Source organism: Lepidochelys kempii, chromosome 7 (assembly GCF_965140285.1).
Source record: "Lepidochelys kempii isolate rLepKem1 chromosome 7, rLepKem1.hap1, whole genome shotgun sequence".
In the NCBI taxonomy this organism is placed as follows: Eukaryota; Metazoa; Chordata; order Testudines; family Cheloniidae; genus Lepidochelys; species Lepidochelys kempii.
In genome coordinates this window covers 18,316,660-18,337,870 of record NC_136386.1, presented here as the reverse complement: position 1 = coordinate 18,337,870, position 21,211 = coordinate 18,316,660, and the positions used below count along the sequence as shown (strand labels likewise).

The 21,211-nt window shown below is 42.4% G+C and overlaps 1 protein-coding gene across 8 annotated transcripts in view; it reads left to right on the top strand.

Annotated features, from left to right (window-relative positions):
- RAD18 (RAD18 E3 ubiquitin protein ligase) overlaps window positions 1–21,211 on the top strand; it is a 125,841-nt gene that overhangs the window by 11,975 nt on the left and 92,655 nt on the right. For 7 of the 8 annotated variants that reach the window (XR_012159775.2, XR_012159772.2, XR_012159774.2 and 4 more), the window contains exons 5-6: window positions 13,095–13,453; window positions 15,654–15,753. Coding sequence is in view for 4 of the 8 variants with exons in the window: in XM_073351210.2 (XP_073207311.2) it covers window positions 13,095–13,453; window positions 15,654–15,753 (459 nt within the window). In the remaining 4 variants the exon portion in view is untranslated. The remainder of the gene's footprint in view (window positions 1–13,094; window positions 13,454–15,653; window positions 15,754–21,211) is intronic. The other variant, XM_073351211.2, reaches the window with a different exon arrangement.

Sequence of the window (21,211 nt, the reverse complement as noted above, 5' to 3'; positions counted from 1 at the left end):
GTGACTTGAAATTTCTCAACATAGAGCTGGATCAATAGACCTAAAACAATAGTGTCCTCCACTAACCTGGGAAGCATGTAAAACAGCCTTGAAAAAAATGTTTCACAGAGGGGAAAGGAGTACTTGTAGTGCATCAATACTATTCCTTACTGACCTTTGTGGTTACTGTGAATTCCCAAAATCACTTTCTAATATGAATATTTTTCTGTGATGACTGTCAGGTTGCAGGAAGTGTTTGAGGCATAGAATAGAATATGCGTCATAAAATATTTTAAATTGGAAATTGGTGAAATTGGAAAGGTGACCTCAAATGCATTGCATTAGTGCAATTACTGAATTTTGAGCCAATGTTATATTTGGAAGATTATGTAAGGGCTTGTCTACGTGATGCATTAGTCCATGCCAGAGAGATTCTAGTGTGAAACAGGATTATATCCGTGTGCACTAGAGAACTTTAAGGTGTGCCCGCAGGGTCTATGTAGGCCAATTAGTGTCATATTGGTGCACAGTAGAATTTCCACCCCTCTAGTGCAGATTAATGCACTGTGTAGACAAGTCCTCGGTAATACCTCTGTTTGCAAGTCTCTGCAGTGTAATTGCATCAGATTCATTAAAGGGAAAAGTGTATTGTTTTCCATTTTCCCAATTTTAATGAATAGTTAGTGCTCTGTCTTCTTTCTATTGTGTGTGCACAGAAGGACAGCTATAGTTGACTATTCCTAAGCTCTTTTCTAAAACCCGTTTTGAGACTCTTGTAATTTTCCAATTCACCTTTTTAAGCTAAAGTTTTCCAGCGTTATTTATTTATTTTATTTTTGAAAGTATGTGCAGAAATATTTAGCTGTTTACTGAGTACAAGAAGTGTGAGGGTGGGGAAATATGCCAGGCCCATTTTGTACTCACTCGTGTGGTGCTAAGGCTTCCTGGGATATATCCCATGATTTGTAGAGCCTCAAGAAGCTGAACTGCTCTATGAACTCTTCCTAGTGAATTATGGGAGAACTTGTCTGTCTTTTCTGGGCACACAGAGTAGAAGGGGGTATCGTAGAAAGGTATTGGAGGACTAGCAGCACTGAGGTGATTGCGTTTATACTACAGAGTGGCCATGTTAGCAGCTGACAAGTTGTGCTCGCTCGAGTTCTAGCCTATGCCCCTGTGTGGGCCAGCCAATTCAAGCGAAAAGCACCACAGTCATGAGTTAAGGGGTTTTGTGTGTGGATGGGGCTGAATTAAAGGTAACACTGGACTTATAACTCAAGTTAACGTGGCAATGAAGACAAGCCCTTACTGTGCTTTGGCTAGACAGTGGCTAAAAGGAGAGTAGCCTTCCTTCATGGAAATACAATTGCTAGAAAGCAGAGGAACATCTGGTCTGAGATACACTGCAATAACTACTGGTAATTGATTTTGGACACCTAATGAGTGTTTGGAGGCAATAGGGAAACAAAGAGGGGTGAGGGTGTTTCCCCAAACACCTCCATGTGTGGGTAGACTGCTGAAGGAGCCTAAGTGCTATGATCAGGCCATAGAAAAGCCTAGCTGGAGAGAGCTTTTTGTGTGAGATGATGATGATGGGCTGTAATGGCTTGGTGAAAGATGCAGTGTTCTTACTGTGCAGAACTGTGATTGTTTCTCTCACCCCCATGTGTAGTAAGCAGAAAGGATGGTTATTCACCCTTGATGTGTGGAAGGGATGTGCATATAGCTGTAAGGGGCTGGGGACTGATTGGCTCTGTCCTGATGTATAAAGAGCAGTGTCATTAAGCTGTGCACATGTTTAGTGCTAACTGTGGACAGGGCAGTTCATCAGAAAGGACAGAAAATGGGAGCCTTGGAGGCCTTCTGAATGAGATATGAGAACCATATGGCAAATTTCAGAGTAGCAACCGTGTTAGTCTGTATCCGCAAAAAGAACAGGAGTACTTATACATATGGCAAAGCAATTGTGGCTCCTCAGGGCAGTGGTGTTCTTAAGCCAAAAATCTGTTTTTTAGCAGGGAGTCTTGCTTAATTATAATGTGGTGTTCTTGTGTATGATACTTGCCAAAAAAAGCTCTCAGCTGATGTTTGCAAGAACAGAAACCACCTCATTTGCTTCAAGATTACCAGTCTCCTCTATGTTACTCTCAGGCATGCAAGAGAATGAACACATCACTGGGATACAAAGTTTACATTTACATATACATATTTTTGAGACTGGGCTACAATTCTGTAAGTAATCTCTTAATCAGCTGTATGTGATCCTGAAATCACATGCAGGAGCTGGGAGACTGCTTGTGAGGTTACTGCAGTTGCAAAAACAAAAGTATCTGCAGTAGTTAGTCATTTATAGCCTGACATGGCAGTTCCTTTGCAGCCAAAGGTGACTCCAGTAGGAATATTGCCTGCATGTGGACTGTGCGCATCCAGGTCTTACGGCCCCATTTTGTAATACACAGAGCTGGTTTCTGTCCTGCAGTGACTTGTGCAAGATACTCATTCCCTTTTCTACTCCTCCCTCCTGTCCTCTCAGAAAACCTCTCTCAAGTGCCTGACTTTCAAAAGTGCCAAGCACCTGCAGCTTATTGATTTCAGTTAGAGCCCAGGTGCTCAGCATTTTTAGGCCTTAAATAAATAAATATTTTGTGTGCCACAAAATGGCAATATTTCTATTAAACAAGCCTTTATGAAAGAAAAATGCTAACGTTGCAAGCACATTTTGATCAATGCTGAGTAAAAGCATATGCTCCAAGGTCAAAGTGTGCATGGGCCTGGAAAGGAATAACCAAAATAATTTTAAACAGTCTTAGGCCCTGATCCTGCAAATTATGTTTGTGATTATCTTCAAGCCCATGTGTGTTTGCAGGATGGGGAACCTAATAAGGATGATGTGGACCTCTGAATGTTTGTGAACTGCCCACTGTGTGTAGTGACTCCTGCCCCACCAGGTGGATGTAGTGGGCTCTGAATTGGTATAGTTCCACAGCACAGGTGTATGGGAAGGATTCTGAGGGCTTGTCTTCATTAGCACACTACATCTGGTGAAGACGCGCTATGTCGATGGGAGAGTGCGCTCCTGTCAACATAATTACTCCATCTCAGCGAGAGGCGGAAGCTATGTCAGCAGGAGAGCGTCTCCGCTGACATAGAGTGGTGTAGATACCACTTTAAGTCAGTGTAACTTACGTCACACAGGGGGGTGGTTTTTCACGCTTCTGAGAGGCATAAGTTACACTGACTTAAGCAGTAGTGTAGACAAGCCCTAAGAAGATGCTTTGGGTGGGGGGTCTTTTTGGGGACTGCATCCCATAGAACTGTGTTCCACATGATCTCCCTGCAACTGACTGGAGGAGAGGGAGTTTTGGGGGGAGGGGCAGGCTACATGCCAATTCACTGGACATTTTTTGGAGCAAGGGAGTGCCCCCCTTTGGGGGCAGTTGCAGCCCTGAGGCTATTGTTGTAGCTGAAAAACAGCCTTTCCCCAGCCGCCTTGGATTTCACCAGCTCACAGCATGGTTATTTGGGTCAGGCTCTAAGGACAACATTTACCACTCTTTGAATGGGGCATGAAAGTGAATTGTGGATCTTGGAGGGTAGAATGGACTGCTGTTGATGCTGCCCATATGTGTTAACAGTGCTGAGCTGCATCACTGGCAGTAAGAACAATGGTTTCCAAACTAATCAGAAATATAAACTTGGGCTGATGTGGTTAAAAAAGTTCATCTGCCAGAGTTTGTCTTCACTACAACATTTAGCTCAAGTTAGTACTGTAAAGTTACTTCACTTGAGCTCATCTAGGTGTATATGCCAATTTACAGACAAAAGAGAAATTCACTGCCCTAAAGAATTTACAATCTAAATTAGACATAACACAGGAAGATGGCAATAAACAAAGAGTAGGAGGGGTGCAGTTGTGAGGGTTAAAACAATGAAAGGTTGTGAGATGTTGATTATTTACAGATCTTGTTGGCTCCTCTTTATACCTTTAAAACTAAAGAGCATACACATTCTCAAACTAAGGTTTCCCAGTTATGAGGCTGTAACCTTTCAGATAGGATAATATGCTGCTGTGTTAAAATTATAAAATATCTCATAGATAATTTAGCTGAAGGTATAAGTCATTCTTAATCTATAGTTATATACACTTTGCATTATGTTTGCAGTTCCAAATGTGCAATCTTACTGCATCAAACCAGTACTTACCACTTGAATACATTTCTAGGTGAAATTTACAAATCTGGGTGTGACAGAAAGTGAGTTATATGGTAGCCTTGTCTCTGGCCTTTCTGCCTTCTGGATATGGAGGGACAAACGGAACTGCAGTATAATCCTAGTTGTCAAAACCACTTAGAGCAGCAATTGTCAGAACCACTAGGGATAATTTGAAGTTGGGATAACTGGGATTCAATAGATGGGAAGAGAAGGTGGTGGCAGTTAATAATACAGCTTCAAGTAGTGTTGGTTCAGGTAAATGGGGCTATATTGTATTTACAACCAAACATACTAGTGACTTTTCATTAGATTTTGGCATTGTGTTGGGGATGTTTGGTTTATCACACACACAGTATAGCCACTAGATGTCACCACACAGCTAAATGTAGCTGTGGTATGTTGTCAAAAACCATTCGACTCAGAAAATCCCATTGTGTGACTTTTGTCTCCTTTCTCGAATTTAGTAATAGTATTTTGATTCTCCCACAAAATAAAAAGCAGACTGACCTGATCTGTTTGTGTTTTGGTAGACGAGTTAAAATACAGTAGTCACAGTATGGATGTCTGAATTGTGAAGGTGTTAAAGTTCTTTCTATTGTGTGTAGTCCAAAGTTTGGTTACTGATGTCTTCAGAAAGTCTGTTTTCAGTCTTGATTATCTAACTCAACATGAATGAGAATATACTTGATTGTTGTTCACAGTTCAGTTTGGGTAATTGATTTTGAGAGAGAGAATCTTGCAAGTTAATTTTGAAGGATACATTTTTTTTTTTATCCCATATGATTTGTGGAGTGATGTTAGTCAGTAGAGCAAAAGAGTTTGTACAAGCTTCTTTTTCTATCTTCCTTAAGAAAATATGTGGTTCTCTTAGGCAGGTTTTATAGTTAACATAGAACGATTAACCCATTTTATTTATAGAGAAACTAGGTTTTTGTATTTACTTTTTAGAAGCCCTGCCTCAATCGTTGTCCCTGGCATTGATGCCTACTTTATACCAGAACATATTTTTAGTATGAGAATTGGAGTTACAAAAACTGCATACAGGATAGTTGTCTGTACATTAGTATCTCTTTTATTTGTATTTATGTAGGATCATGGAGCTATTGTTCTAGCCACTGTACACTGAGATACAAGATGATTCCTTCCCAGAAGAGTTTATAATGTTACTAAGATGACTACAAGCTGTAGGCAGGTATAATGATCTTTCCCTGGAAAGATATTTTACTCTTTTCCTAATATTTATCAGTCTAAAGTTTGGTGAGTAGGTAAGCTGATCAGAAGAATGAATTTAATTCAGACATCTGTCAACCATGGACTGGTACCTCTCCAAGCTTAAAGAAATATAATTCTGTCCCAATTATTTTTTTAAATAGTAAACCACGTTGTTTTATTGAGGGAATGTGACATCTATAACATGAGCTGAATACATGAGACGATAAGCTGAAAAGATAAGAGAGAGAGATTCAGCTCTGTCATGTAAGAAAACCGAGTTATGGGCCACTAGGTAATCTTTTAGCTATTTCACCAATAAGAACGTATTAGAAGTTTTTTATCATCAGCAATAACATGTGAGAGCTGATGTGTATCAAAGCCAAATGATTATCTTTTCTGATCTGTTTTATGTTATCTGAACTGCGCGTAGTTCAGTTTGCTGCAGGGGAGGGAATGGTACCTGCTTGATTTCTGTATAAAAGAACAATTTGAAAAGACTGTTTGCTGACTGTGAATACCTGATTCTGAAGATATGTGCATTTTATGTGACAGTAAGACAAACACCTTGCCCTGACCACATTCTCTCTCTCTCCCTGTTCTGCTCATCCCCTCCCCCAAAATTATGCCATTGGCAAGACACACTGATGCAACCCTTGTTAGAAGTGAGTTGTGCCTAAATATTTATGAATAATAGGTGTTTAATTTTTTTGTATCTTTGATGTAGGATGCAGCAGTCCACCATGTGACAAATCTTCTAAAATTTCATCATATTAATCTTAATTTGAAGATTACTGTACAGTGATCTGTACTTGTGTCATAAATATAAAGGGAAGGCTAACCACCTTTAAATCCCTCCTGGCCAGAGGCAAAACCCTTTCACCTGTAAAGGGTTAAGAAGCTAAGATAACCTCGCTGGCACCTGACCAAAATGACCAATGAGGAGACAAGATACTTTCAAAGCTGGAGGGTAGGGTGCGGGGGACAAAAGGTCCTCTCTGTCTGTGTGATGCTTTTGCCGGGACCAGAGCAGGAATGCAGGTCAGAACTCCTGTAAAGAGTTAGTAAGCAATCTAGTTAGATATGCGTTAGATTCTGTTTTGTTTAAATGGCTGATAAAATAAGTTGTGCTGAATGGAATGTATATTCCTGTTTTTGTATCTTTTTGTAAGTTAAGGTTTTGCCTAGAGGGATTCTCTCTGTTTTGAATCTGATTACCCTGTAAGGTATTTACCATCCTGATTTTACAGAGATGATTCTTTTACTTTTTCTTTAATTAAAATTCTTCTTTTAAGAACCGGATTGCTTTTTCATTGTTCTTAAGATCCAAGGGTTTGGGTCTGTGTTCACCTATGCAAACTGGTGAGGATTTTTATCAAGCCTTCCCCAGGAAAGGGGGGTAGGGCTTGGGGGGATTTTTGGTGGAAAGACGTTTCCAAGTGGGCTCTTTTCCTGTTCTTTGTTGGTAGCAGCTTTTAACCTAAGCTGGTAAGAATAAGCTTAGGGGGTCTTTCATGCAGGTCCCCACATCTGTACCCTAGAGTTCAGAGTGGGGGAGGAACCGTGACAACTTGTCTTGTCCTGTTCTCCCATATATGAATTATAATGTTCTTTTGTTGATGGTTAAGGCTTTAAACGGATATGCTGTCTCATAGTTTTCTGATCTTTTAGGATGAAATTAACCCCCCCATGTAAGCTTCTAACAGGGAGCATAAGTGAGTCATAAAGACACTCTGCATAAGATGAATTTCACTCTTTATGTTCTGAACCAGCTAGCTCTTATTTTTCCTGAATTTAGTTCTGTGACAGCTAGAGTTTTCTGTAATTGCAGGTCTGTCGTGGAATAACAACCCTATCACAAATAGAAACTTACAGTCCACATCTGTTTGAGAGCAGACATCAAAGCATTTGTTGTTGCTGCCACACTTAATTGCTCTTGACTCTCTCTTGTTTGTGCTGTAGAAGTTCCCTTTGCCATGCTACTATTATAAATGTAAATTTGCAAGTGTAAGGTTGATTTTTGTAATGTAGAAAAATCAGGATAAGAGCTCTGGGTTCTCTGTGTGTGTCTTAAATAGCTGTTGCAATTATGCCAATGGTACATGGGCTAACAGGTTCAGTGTGAGTGGTAATTGTGATCCTTCCATTAATTTAAGAGCCATTAACTAGTAGTATTGCAGATTCACCTAGTGGCAGAAGTCTGGATTAAAAAAAAACCAACCAACCAACCAAAAGATCTTGTGCAGTTGCTGTGTCTGAATGCAACAAATCTGCACCTTAAACCACTAATAAAAATAGTCTCACTAGTTGGCCTAGTATAAGAATGTCTTGAATTGGACATTGTTACTTGTTCTTTTTAATGGGATCTTTCTGTTGAGTAGACAGTAATAATCTTTACCAAGGAGGAGTAATCCTCAGGTAATGCAGAGGATGAATACAGAGAAAAGACTACACTAGTACAAATGGTGTAATGACATTGTTTTTGAGAAGGTCCCTGACAGTTTCTTGAATTACTGATTTGGAATGCCAGTAGTCATAGGCTTATATCTGTAGCTTGAAAATACTAATCCTGACACAGGGAAGAAAGGTAAGCAGCAGGATATGGACCCTGGACTTCAGGAAAGCAGGCTTCGACTCCCTCAGGGAACAGATGGGTAGGATCCCCTGGGGGACTAACATGAAGGGGAAAGGAGTCCAGGAGAGCTGGCTGTATTTCAAGGAATCCCTGTTGAGGTTACAGGGACAAACCATCCCGATGTGTCGAAAGAATAGTAAATATAGCAGGCGACCAGCTTGGCTTAACGGTGAAATCGTAGCGGATCTTAAACATAAAAAAGAAGCTTACAAGAAGTGGAAGTTTGGACATATGACCAGGGAAGAGTATAAAAATATTGCTCGGGCATGTACGAATGAAATCAGGAGGGCCAAATCGCACCTGGAGCTGCAGCTAGCGAGAGATGTCAAGAGTAACAAGAAGGGTTTCTTCAGGTATGTTGGCAACAAGAAGAAAGCCAAGGAAAGTGTAGGCCCCTTAATGAATGAGGGAGGCAACCTAGTGACAGAGGATGTGGAAAAAGCTAATGTACTCAATGCTTTTTTTGCCTCTGTCTTCACGAACAAGGTCAGCTCCCAGACTGCTGCGCTGGGCATCACAGCATGGGGAGGAGGTAACCAGCCCTCTGTGGAGAAAGAGGTGGTTAGGGACTATTTAGAAAAGCTGGACATGCGCAAGTCCATGGGGCTGGACGAGTTGCATCCGAGAGTGCTAAAGGAATTGGCGGCTGTGATTGCAGAGCCATTGGCCATTATCTTTGAAAACTCGTGGCGAACGGGGGAAGTCCCGGATGACTGGAAAAAGGCTAATGTAGTGCCAATCTTTAAAAAAGGGAAGAAGGAGGATCCTGGGAACTACAGGCCAGTCAGCCTCACCTCAGTCTCCGGAAAAATCATGGAGCAGGTCCTCAAAGAATCAATCCTGAAGCACTTAGATGAGAGGAAAGTGATCAGGAACAGTCAGCATGGATTCACCAAGGGAAGGTCATGACTAATCTAATCGCCTTCTATGATGAGATTACTGGTTCTGTGGATGAAGGGAAAGCAGTGGATGTATTGTTTCTTGACTTTAGCAAAGCTTTTGACACGGTCTCCCACAGTATTCTTGTCAGCAAGTTAAAGAAGTATGGGCTGGATGAATGCACTATAAGGTGGGTAGAAAGTTGGCTAAATTGTCGGGCTCAACGGGTAGTGATCAATGGCTCCATGTCTAGTTGGCAGCCAGTGTCAAGTGGAGTGCCCCAGGGGTCGGTCCTGGGGCTGGTTTTGTTCAATATCTTCATAAATGATCTGGAGGATGGTGTGGATTGCACTCTCAGCAAATTTGCGGATGATACTAAACTGGGAGGAGTGGTAGATACGCTGGAGGGGAGGGATAGGATACAGAAGGACCTAGACAAATTGGAGGATTGGGCCAAAAGAAATCTGATGAGGTTCAATAAGGATAAGTGCAGGGTCCTGCACTTAGGACGGAAGAACCCAATGCACAGCTACAGACTAGGGACCGAATGGCTCGGCAGCAGTTCTGCGGAAAAGGACCTAGGGGTGACAGTGGACGAGAAGCTGGATATGAGTCAGCAGTGTGCCCTTGTTGCCAAGAAGGCCAGTGGCATTTTGGGATGTATAAGTAGGGGCATAGCCAGCAGATCGAGAGACGTGATCGTCCCCCTCTATTCGACATTGGTGAGGCCTCATCTGGAGTACTGTGTCCAGTTTTGGGCCCCACACTACAAGAAGGATGTGGATAAATTGGAGAGAGTCCAGCGAAGGGCAACAAAAATGATGAGGGGTCTGGAACACATGACTTATGAGGAGAGGCTGAGGGAACTGGGATTGTTTAGTCTGCAGAAGAGAAGAATGAGGGGGGATTTGATAGCTGCTTTCAACTACCTGAGAGATGGTTCCAGAGAGGATGGTTCTAGACTATTCTCAGTGGTAGACGAGGACAGGACAAGGAGTAATGGTCTCAAGTTGCAGTGGGGGAGGTTTAGGTTGGATATTAGGAAAAACTTTTTCACTAAGAGGGTGGTGAAACACTGGAATGCGTTACCTAGGGAGGTGGTAGAATCTCCTTCCTTAGAAGTTTTTAAGATCAGGCTTGACAAAGCCCTGGCTGGGATGATTTAATTGGGGATTGGTCCTGCTTTGAGCAGGGGGTTGGACTAGATGACCTCCTGAGGTCCCTTCTGACCCTGATTTTCTATGATTCTAATCCTGTAATTTCAAGTAAGGATTAAAAAAATACCTTATACTTCCGTTCCCTTCTGTTTAAAGGATTGGAACAATTGTATGCTGTTTACTTTGATATAACGTAACATATTGCCAGTCAGTTTGATACATTGAAAAATGTAACTTACTTGCTTTCCTCTTGTTGTTGCAAAAAACCCAAACCAAACAATCTTTTTCCTTCCAGACTTACCATTTTCTCTCTTTATTTTTATTAATAGATTATGGTGCATCTGTGTTATCTCTAGTGACATTCTTCTTCTTTTATCCTATTCTTTCTTTCCTACCTTGTATTCTCTACCTATTCCATTATATTTTATTTCTCCTTTTCTATGCCACCCAGAAAATCTGTTGCATTCACACTTTTTTCTAACTTAGCCAGTCACCACATGCCTTGAGCTTGGGAATGTTGCCATTGCCTAAATCTTCTAGCCGTCTACAGTAGATGAAGGATGGAAACCCATTTTTCAGAGACAACATTCCATTGGGAAGCCAACAGTTCCTCTCCCCCACGCAGGTGTTGGAGAAGAGGAGGATTTTGGGATTCTTACCAGGATGTTGCTCCTGGACTCTGCAGTGGGTGGTAGGAGAGGGGTTGTTCCCTCTTATTTTTCCCATCTATGTGCAGAAGGAATTTTGTTATGAACACCAATATGGAGGTGATCTGTGGTGGGGGTCGGGCTGAAGGGTTCGAAGTGTGTGTTTGGGGGGACGACCTCAGGGCTGAGGCAGAGTGTTAGGGGCTGGGGGATGAGGGCTCTAGCTTGGGGTGCAGGCTGCCCTGGGGCTGCGGTGGGGAGAGAGGACTCCCCCCAGCTCTTTTTCCCCACAGCCCCGGGGCTGGGGCCGGGGAAGAGGTGCTTCGCCCTGCCGCAGCAGCCCTGCATGCCCCAATCTCCCTCATCACCACCCCCCACCTCACCCCACTGTCCCCAAGTACCACCTCGTCCCACTGTCCTCTTCCAGGCCCACCTGTGGCCACTTCCCTGAGTGCAATGTGCACACCTGCGTGGCTCTGCTAATTAAGTGTGCTGCCCTTTGTGGCCTCCTGCGTGGCCACACAGGCACACACCTTACAGGGAACGTAGGTGCGGAGCTTAATGTTTTGCATCGTTCTTCAGCTATGAGGCAGCTGATAAATTAGAAGCACTCCCAAGCCATTCTCCTTCTGGAAAAGAATGATCATTCCATCTCTCTTCACATCCATATTCCCACCTCCTAACTTCTTGGCAACCAAGAAGGTAAGAGGGTGTGGGTGTAGGTGTAGGGCAGAGGTGATCAAACTACGGCCCGCTGGACCGTCCTGCCCGGCCCCTGAGCTCCTGGCCCGGGAGGCTTGCCCCTGGCCCCTCCCCCGTTGTTTCCCCTCCCCCGTAGTTAAGCCGCTGCGAACTCCTGCTGCTCTGAGCGGCATGGTAAAGGGGGGGGCGGTGGCAGCATGCGTGCGGCAGCGGGGAGGTTGGGTAGGAGGTCCAGGGAGCAGTTAGGGGCAGTGGGTCTGGGGAGGCAGTTGGGGCAGGGGGTGGTTGGATGGGGTGGAGGTTCTGGGGCAGTCAGGGGTCGGGGAACAGGGTGGGTTGGATAGGGCATGGGAGTCCTGGGGGGCCTGTCAGGGGCGGGGGTGTGGATAGGTCGGGGCAGTTAGGGGAGTGGGGGGGGTTGGATGGGGGTGGGATCTGGGGGGGTGGTGGTTTTGGGGGGGTTCCCAGGAGGGGCAGTCAGGGGACAAGGAGCAGGTGGGGGGTTCTGAGGGGGGGCATTCAAGGGGCAGGAAGTGGGAGGGGGCAAATAGGGGGCAGGGGCCAGGCTGTTTTGGGGGCACAGCCTTCCCTACCCGGCCCTCCATACAGTTTCTCATCCCGATGTGGCCCTTGGGCCAAAAAGTTTGCCCACCCCTGGTGTAGGGGGGTAGGTATGTGTCTGCACTGCACCTTGTCTTCCTTCAATTGCAAAATATATACTTGTGTCCACTACTCTGAATTTCTTTAGCCTCAATTGATGAGTCATTGTGTACAAGTAGCACCAGTGCCTGCCTCTGCTACTATTCAAAGCTTTCCCAATCTTGAACAGAATGAAATTGACCTGATTCCTGTTAGTTTCACTGTTGCCTTTAGGGGGTAATTTTTATATTGCCCCTCTCTAAGAAGTGCAGCACAAAAACAAGCAGCTCTGAGATGGCGGTAGGGGCCAGTGAGACCCTTGATATAACGTAAAACAGCCCTGTGGATTACCGCAGCCTGTTCGCAACTTCCTATGCTCAGAGTGCCACTCAGAATTCCAGCAGTGCTGTGTGTTGTAGACACACTCCTAACATGTCCCTCAACCCCCTGTGTTGGGGCTTGAAGTGCGGTGGCCTCATTGGGCAATACAAGCTGCCTTGTGCAGACCTGTGCCAGGAAGAAGTTTCCCAAGGCCAGCTCTGGAGCTGTAATGGACATTTTAGGTTTCTTCAGCAGCATGAAAGCCCTATACTAGCAAGGAGAGTCTTTCCCAGGGTTCTTTAACAGTTTTCACTTAAGCCTTTTCATTGTGCTTTAGCTGCCACAGGGAGTTCTGAGCTGCCACAGAGGCACTAGCTCTGTCTGTAGATTTAGGAAGGTAGCACTGTGGTTACACTTGATTAATGTTTAGTAAGTTCTCTTTGCTGGAAGAGATAGACACTTCTTATTTGTAATGAATTCTTTGATTCTTCAGAACCCTTGAATGCTTCCTATTTTACGTGAGGAGGTGCATTTCTCAAGCTGTGCCTTGTTAACAGGCAGGTGAATGACAAAGAATTGGAACTAGAGCTTAGGAAGCTTGCCCTATTCTCTTCACTCCCTGTTTTTTTCCCAAAGAAGGGTAGAGTGAAGCCTATCAGCGGGACACAATATTATGTTTATCTAATTATATGTTTCCCTTTTGGATATTTCTAGGCAGCAACTGTTCGAGTTGGTCTTGGATTCACCACCAGTTTCTCCTTCAACAAACTATACCAAATATTCTGCTGGCAAAGGTCATGCTGCGGGTTCCGTGGTGGGTTCAGTATTAAAACAAGACAAACAACTTATAGACCATTTCTTGATAAAGGAAAACACTCAGACCCCTAAAAGGAGATCTGTAGCTGCTGAGGTAGAATATAAAGGTTGCAACAACGAACAAGAAAGAGATAATAGACGTTGTAGTTCTGCAGAGACTCATGATGTGGTCAGTGAAGGGATGGCAGCCACAAGTCCCGAAGGCATGAGAAATCTTGAGAAACCCTCTACATCTGTAATGAAAGTAATTACAAAAGGTGAGTTGCCTGTGTTGTCTTTCTCATTCCATGCTTCAGTTTGCTGTATTCACCAAAATCTTCTACCCTGTTTGTTGCCAATATCAGATATATGCTGCATGCCTTAATTAATTTTTATTAATTAATTAAAATGCTTAATTAATCTTTCTGTATTACTTTGAGATGAAAGGTACATTTACATTCTGCTATATTTAACTGGATGTGCTTCATCCAGAGGGCTGCATTATGGGGACATCTTTGGGTTTGTTTACATTGCAAGTAAAAACCCATGGCTGGCCCATGCCAGCTGACTCAGGCTTGTAGGACTTGGGCTAAGGGGCTGCTTAATTGCACTGTACACATTCAGGCTTAGACAGGAGTCTGGGCTCTGCAGCCAGAACCCAAACATCTATGCCACAATTAAACATGCTGTTAGTCTGAACCCCATGAGTCCAAGTCAGCTGGCACAGGACAGCTCCGGGTGTATAACTGCAGTGTGAACATACCCTTTGAGGGTACTGAATGGTATTGGTGGCTGCTGCTTAATCAGGATGATGTTGCATTAAAAACATACTTCATGGGGGGACTTGGCCCAGCACCAAATGATTACAATGTAATTCAACTCTGAGAAAGTTATTAGTAAAAACAAAGGCTTTTTTCTCTCGCCAGCATCTACTGAGCCTAAAGTTGTTACAAAGGAGACTATTATTTCTGATGCCGTGTTGGGAGTTGAACCATAAATCTCAGATACAATAATATGCTGTGTAGAATTAGTTTATTGTACTTCTGTCTTGGCTAAGGTATTTTTGATTTGAAATACTGATTCAGGAGCCAGTGGGTACTACCAAAAGTGTGATCACACAACTATCTTTTAGAGTGAGCTTTGTTAGTCTGTATCAGCAAAAAGGAGGAATACTTGTGGCACCTTAGAGACTAACAAATTTATTTGGGCATAAGCTTTTGTGGGTTTTAGCCCACGAAAGCTTATGCCCAAATAAATTTGTTAGTCTCTAAGGTGCCACAACAAATTTATTTGGGCATAAGCTTTTGTGGGCTAAAACCCACAAAAGCTTATGCCCAAATAAATTTGTTAGTCTCTAAGGTGCCACAAGTACTCCTCGTTCTTTTTACAATTATCTTTGAGTTTCACAAGGTTTTTGCAAATGTGTTAGTTGAAGTCTCATACAGCATCAAATTTCTTTACAAGAAACAGTATTACAGGGACATCAAGAATTAATTTTTCTTGTTTAAAACTGACCCTTTTCGTATTAGCACAGTGATGATGATTGAAGAATCTCACTCTCAAATTATGCCTTAAAAATTACTGAGTAGTGGGGTTTTATACAAAGTGATTGACCACATAAGGGCAAGCATATTAAAAGAATAAAAGGATTTAGCAATATCTTTGTGGATCTCACGGTAACTTTTTACAAATATATGCTTGGGGGAACATAAACACATGAGTTCATTTAAGATGATCTCTGCTGTAGGTGGAGGGGGGAGCATGTCTTACTGGCAGAGCAGGAGATTTTGGATCAGTTCTGGGTTATGCTATGGCTAAGTCACACAACCTCTCTCTGCCTCAGTTACCCCTATGAAAAATGAGGTTAATACTTGTCTTCGTCGCAGGGCTCCTGTAAGGCACAGTTAATGAATGAATATGTGAAAGTAGTCCTTTTGAAATCCTTGGATTAAGGAAGTGCTACATGAGTATGAAGTATTAGCATAATTTATTATTAATCAGAATTTAAGAACAATTTCCTTACTGGGAGTTGAAATAATTCAAACTAAGTAAACTCACAGTTATGCACAATTCCAGTGGCATAGAAGCCCAAATATTGTTACTCCTATATTTGCAGCGTTCATTAGCTAGTACCTTATAGCAAACAAACGAAACATATAAGCTCTGCCAGGGTAGAAGATTCTGCTCAAAATATTGAAAAAGGTAGGAATAAATGTTTTAGAAATGGAAGTGATTACTTTTTTAGTATTTGTCTGGGTGGATGTGCCAAATTTCTAAGAAGAAAAACTAGAATTCTGTGTTTGATTCTCACGAAAGCTTATGCTCAAATAAATTGGTTAGTCTCTAAGGTGCTACAAGTCCTCCTTTTCTTTTTTCGTAAATAACAATTGTATTTTTCATATGAAAATATTTGGCTTTGCTGTAAGTAATGAACAAGCTTTTAAAAACACATCAAGTTGCCCTTTATTTTATTTTCAGTAGATTGTCCTGTGTGTGAGGTTGCTATTCCAGAGCAGTATATAAACAGACACTTAGATAGTTGTTTGACAAGAGATGAGAAGAAGGACGGCCTCAGAAGGTAAGAAACTTAAATCTAAGAACTGGTATGTGAATTTGACCAGTTGCTGCTACTTTTGGAGTGAGAAGCTTGCAGTGATATATTATAATAGTGAACTGTCTTCTTGCTTCTCTGTTACGTGCTATGGACATCGAAGTTGCTATGTAAATAACGATGGTGGTGGTTTTCTTCTCTCAACATGATACATTCAGCACCAGTCTTATTTCTTTTCTTGTAATTGAGTCAAACTTTTATACTGGTAGGAAATTTGGTTAAATTTTATAGGTTTTATGTTGAGTTTAGTCCTGTACGTTAGTGTCTCTGTAGTTCTGGTCATTGAAATTCTATCTAGATGGGTTTTCTTTTCATTTTTCAATGGATGAGAAGGGGCCCTTACTTCAAATTTTCCTCTTTAAAGCTCTGTTATTGAGCCAAAAAGCAGGTGTTCCACAAGCTCTCAAGTTAAAAGGTAAAATGTACAATCTCCTGCTTTCAGGGGAGGGGTCTCAACTGGATTGGGCGCAGCTTGCTCTTTAAAGTCCTGATACTGCAAAGACTTGTGTACATGCTTGATTTTATGCATGCATCCCAGGGCCAGTGTTCTGTTACAAGTACCCTCCTAACGATGTCCCACTTTTGCCCTCTTCACATCAGTGATGTGGAGTCTTCTCCCTCATTGTTGTCAATTATCTAAACTGAGCAGGAATATTATCTTCCACTGTTACAGATCATTGAGCCATGCAGAAATTTCTCTGCATGCACCTCTGACATTCCAATTGTATTTCCAGAGTCCTCTGACCCTTCTCCACTTCCTCTTGCTGAGTCCTGTGCTGTGACAGTTTTCCAACCATAGAATGCTATGTATGGTGTTAGGATATAGATATTCAGGCCTGTCTGCAAAGGCCTGTACTTTAAGAATTTAGGTGTATTCTTATCACTTGGCTAGTTAGAGGTATAAAAGAAAGAATCAAAATCACTGTCTGCCAGTGTAAGGTCCTTCTCTTACTGTGATAGTCTGAGGCCCTGTTCTTAGGCTAAGGCCTTTGGCTAAGCAACAGAGGCAGCCATAAGCTGGGAAGCAACCGGTCACATCCTCACATTCCAAACTAGTCACATTGAAAGAAGGTGCTTTTGGGCTGTTAGGAATACACTCCTGTCCTGATAATGCCTGTCACCTCCAGAGAAAGGGAAGAAGGAAACTTAGTTTGATAGCATCCTGTCTGGCAAGAACTCACTTATCAAAAGCTGGGATGTGAAATCCTCACTTCTGTATTGTTTTGTCATTATAGTTCCCACTTTGCTATTGTTTGTCTGTATAATCTCTGTCTGGTTCTGTGATTGTTTCTGTCTGCTGTATAATTAATTTTGCTGGTGTAAACTAATTAAGGTGGTGGGATATAATTGGTTACATAATCATGTTACAATATGTTAGGATTGGTTAGTTAAATTTCAGGAAAATGATTGGTTAAGGTATAGCTAAGCAGAACTCAAGTTTTACTATATAGTCTGCAGTCAATCAGGGAGTGGGTGGGTGGGTGAGGAGTGGGGAAATGAACAGGGGTGGGGAAATTGGAATCATGTTTGGCTAAGGGCAGGAATGGGAACAGGGACACAGGTGTAAGGCTCTGTGGTGTCAGAGCTGGGAAGGGGGACACTAAGGAAGGAAACTGGAATCATGCTTGCTGGAAGTTCATCCCAATAAACATCGAATTGCTTGCACCTTTGGACTTCGGGTATTGTTGCTCTCTGTTCATGCGAGAAGGACCAGGGAAGTAAGCGGGTGAAGGAATAAGCCCCTAACATATGGCTCCCTCCAGAGACATCTTCAAACAGTGCCTTGTTTTTGCCAGAAGCAAGTTGCTAGAGGACAAGACAAGTGCTTTCTCCCATCCAATTTCTGAGCACTGTTTCTAGACCTTGCTGGCCCAGGATCGAACACTGGATCTCTGACACATGCTGTTGTGCCAGTACTGAAAGTGATTTTATGTCTGCTTTATTCAGTGCAGGTTTAAACTTGTTTTCTGCATTCTCATGCTTTCTATAGCAAAATCTGCAAGCTGAAGTGTTTGCAAGTGAATAATGGCATTAAAACGTTGGAATTGAGTTGAAAGACTTTGTGCTCTATTCTGCTGCTCAGTGAGATTATCGCTGTTTTCTCGTGCCTTCTTTGACAAATGAGAAAATGGGCTAAATTTTCGTTTTGTTTGCTAGATCCAAGATTTTAAATACAGAACTCTTGTGGTTTTCAAGAGAACAGCTAATTGTGTGCGTTAGTGTGGCCATTGCTGTCAAGAAGACAATGACAAACAATCGTAACCAGTCTTATTGCCACAGGAGTGTACTGTGCAGCTCCAAACAGGTGCTAACATCTTATTGTTTTGACAGGTTGTTGACCTTTAGCTAATTCTTTATTAGTTGCAGTTGTTAAGTGCTCATGGCAAGTACATGGTTGAAACACACTTTCCCTTTAGAATATAAAGAATTTACACTTTTTTGTATAATTTGGTTTATTTTCATCTAGACTTCTCAGAGTTTAAAAAGGTGTCCAAGAAGGTATTTGTCATGATGGATTAGTTCCTGTGGAATTAAGCATGAATTTTGAAATATTTTTATTTTTTGCCATAACACTTTTTTAGATTTCTGTAGCACTTCGTATGTTTTTAGTTCCTCTCTGAGAAATTTGCTCAGTTTCTGCTTGTACTTAATTTAAGGGCATATTGAATGCTGTATTAAGAAGTGTCTCATATTTCAGTGAGGCTAGTTATTTAGTTCCAAATTGCACACAGGAGATCAATAATTATAGATAAGTATGACTTTAGAAATTTAGAATTTTTTTAAAACAAAACATCTGTAGAGATCCAACATTCCAGTGGAATAGCTGGCATTATCAGGCAGCTGTCTTTGGCCCCATGCAGCCTGTACGTTACAATAGGTGTTAAACTTTTGCAGAGCTTTGAAAAGTTTTAATTCAATAAAAAGTTTGTTCCCCAATAGAAACTTAAACAGCTCTCTTTTCTTGAAAGTAATTGGGAGGAAATGCATCTTTTTGCCAGATGTGCTACAGTGATTACAAGAGATTAAAATAAAGTAGAAAGCTGTTATATTATGTCTAATGTAGAGAGCCATACTTAAATTTCTGCAAGGGGGTTGTATTCTGCTTCAGAAAAGAAAAGTATCTGCAACTGTTGTTTTTTTTTCCAGAGTGGTAGCTGTGTTAGTCTGTATCTGCAAAAAAAAAAACCCGAGGCGTACTTGTGGCACCTTAGAGACTAACAAATTTATTTGGGCATAAGCTTTCGTGGGCTAAAACCCACTTACAGACAGCCCCCCAACCTGAAGCAAATACTCATCAGCAACGACGCAACAAAAACACTAACGCAGGAACCTATCCTTGCAACAAAGCCCGTTGCCAACTCTGTCCACATATCTATTCAAGGGACACCATACAGGACCTAATCACATCAGCCACACTATCAGAGGCTCGTTCACCTGCACATCTACCAATGTGTGATGTGCCAGCAATGCCCCTCTGCCACGTACATTGGCCAAACCGGACAATCTCTGAAAAAGAATAAATGGACACAAATCAGACCTCAAGAATTATAACATTGAAAAACCAGTCGGAGAACACTTCAACCTCCCTGGTCACTCAATTTCAGACTGAAAAGTCGCAATTCTCCAACAAAAGAACTTCAAAACAGACTCCGAGAAACTGCAGAATTGGAATTAATTTGCAAACTGGACACCATTAACTTAGGCTTGAATAAAGACTGGAAGTGAAAGGGTCATTACACAAAGTAAAAACTATTTCCCCATGAAGAAAAGGAGTACTTGTGGCACCTTAGACTAACCAATTTATTTGAGCATAAGCTTTCGTGAGCTACAGCTCACTTCATCGGATGCATACTGTGGAAAGTGTAGAAGATCTTATTATATACACACAAAGCATGAAAAAATACCTCCTCCCACCCCACTCTCCTGCTGGTAATAGCTTATCTAAAGTGATCACTCTCCTTACAATGTGTATGATAATCAAGCTGGGCCATTTCCAACACAAATCCAGGTTTTCTCCCCTTCCCCCCCCCCACAAACTCACTCTCCTGCTGGTAATAGCTTATCCAAAGTGACCACTCTCCTTACATTGTGTATGATAATCAAGGTGGGCCATTTCCAGCACAAATCCAGGGTTTAACAAGAACGTCTGGGGGGAGGTGGGGGAAGGAAAAAACAAGGTGAAATAGGCTACCTTGCATAATGACTAAGCCACTCCTAGTCTCTCTTCAAGCCTAAGTTAATTGTATCCAATTTGTAAATGAATTCCAATTCAGCAGTTTCTCGCTGGAGTCTGGATTTGAAGTTTTTTTGTTGTAAAATAGCGACTTTCATGTCTGTAATCACGTGACCAGAGAGATTGAAGTGTTCTCCAACTGGTTTATGAATGTTATAATTCTTGACATCTGATTTGTGTCCATTTATTCTTTTACGTAGAGACTGTCCAGTTTGACCAATGTACATGGCAGAGGGGCATTGCTGGCACATGATGGCATATATCACATTGGTGGATGTGCAGGTGAACGAGCCTCTGATAGTGTGGCTGATGTTATTAGGCCCTGTGATGGTGTCCCCTGAATAGATATGTGGGCACAATTGGCAACGGGCTTTGTTGCAAGGATAAGTTCCTGGGTTAATGGTTCTGTTGTGTGGTATGTGGTTGTTGGTGAGTATTTGCTTCAGGTTGTGGGGTTGTCTGTAGGCAAGGACTGGCCTGTCTCCCAAGATTTGTGAGAGTGTTGGGTCATCCTTCAGGATAGGTGGTAGATCCTTAGTAATGCGTTGGAGGGGTTTTAGTTGGGGGCTGAAGGTGACGGCTAGTGGCGTTCTGTTATTTTCTTTGTTAGGCCTGTCCTGTAGTAGGTAACTTCTGGGAACTCTTCTGGCTCTATCAATCTGTTTCTTCACTTCCGCAGGTGGGTATTGTAGTTGTAAGAATGCTTGATAGAGATCTTGTAGGTGTCTGTCTCTGTCTGAGGGGTTGGAGCAAATGTGGTTGTATCGCAGAGCTTGGCTGTAGACGATGGATCACGTGGTGTGGTCAGGGTGAAAGCTGGAGGCATGTAGGTAGGAATAGCGGTCAGTAGGTTTCCGGTATAGGGTGGTGTTTATGTGACCATTGTTTATTAGCACTGTAGTGTCCAGGAAGTGGATCTCTTTTGTGGACTGGACCAGGCTGAGGTTGATGGTGGGATGGAAATCGTTGAAATCATGGTGGAATTCCTCAAGGACTTCTTTTCCATGGATCCAGATGATGAAGATGTCATCAATATAGCGCAAGTAGAGTAGGGGCGTTAGGGGACGAGAGCTGAGGAAGCGTTGTTCTAAATCAGCCATAAAAATGTTGGCATACTGTGGGGCCATGCGGGTACCCCTAGCAGTGCTGCTGATCTGAAGGTATACATTGTCCCCAAGTGTAAAATAGTTA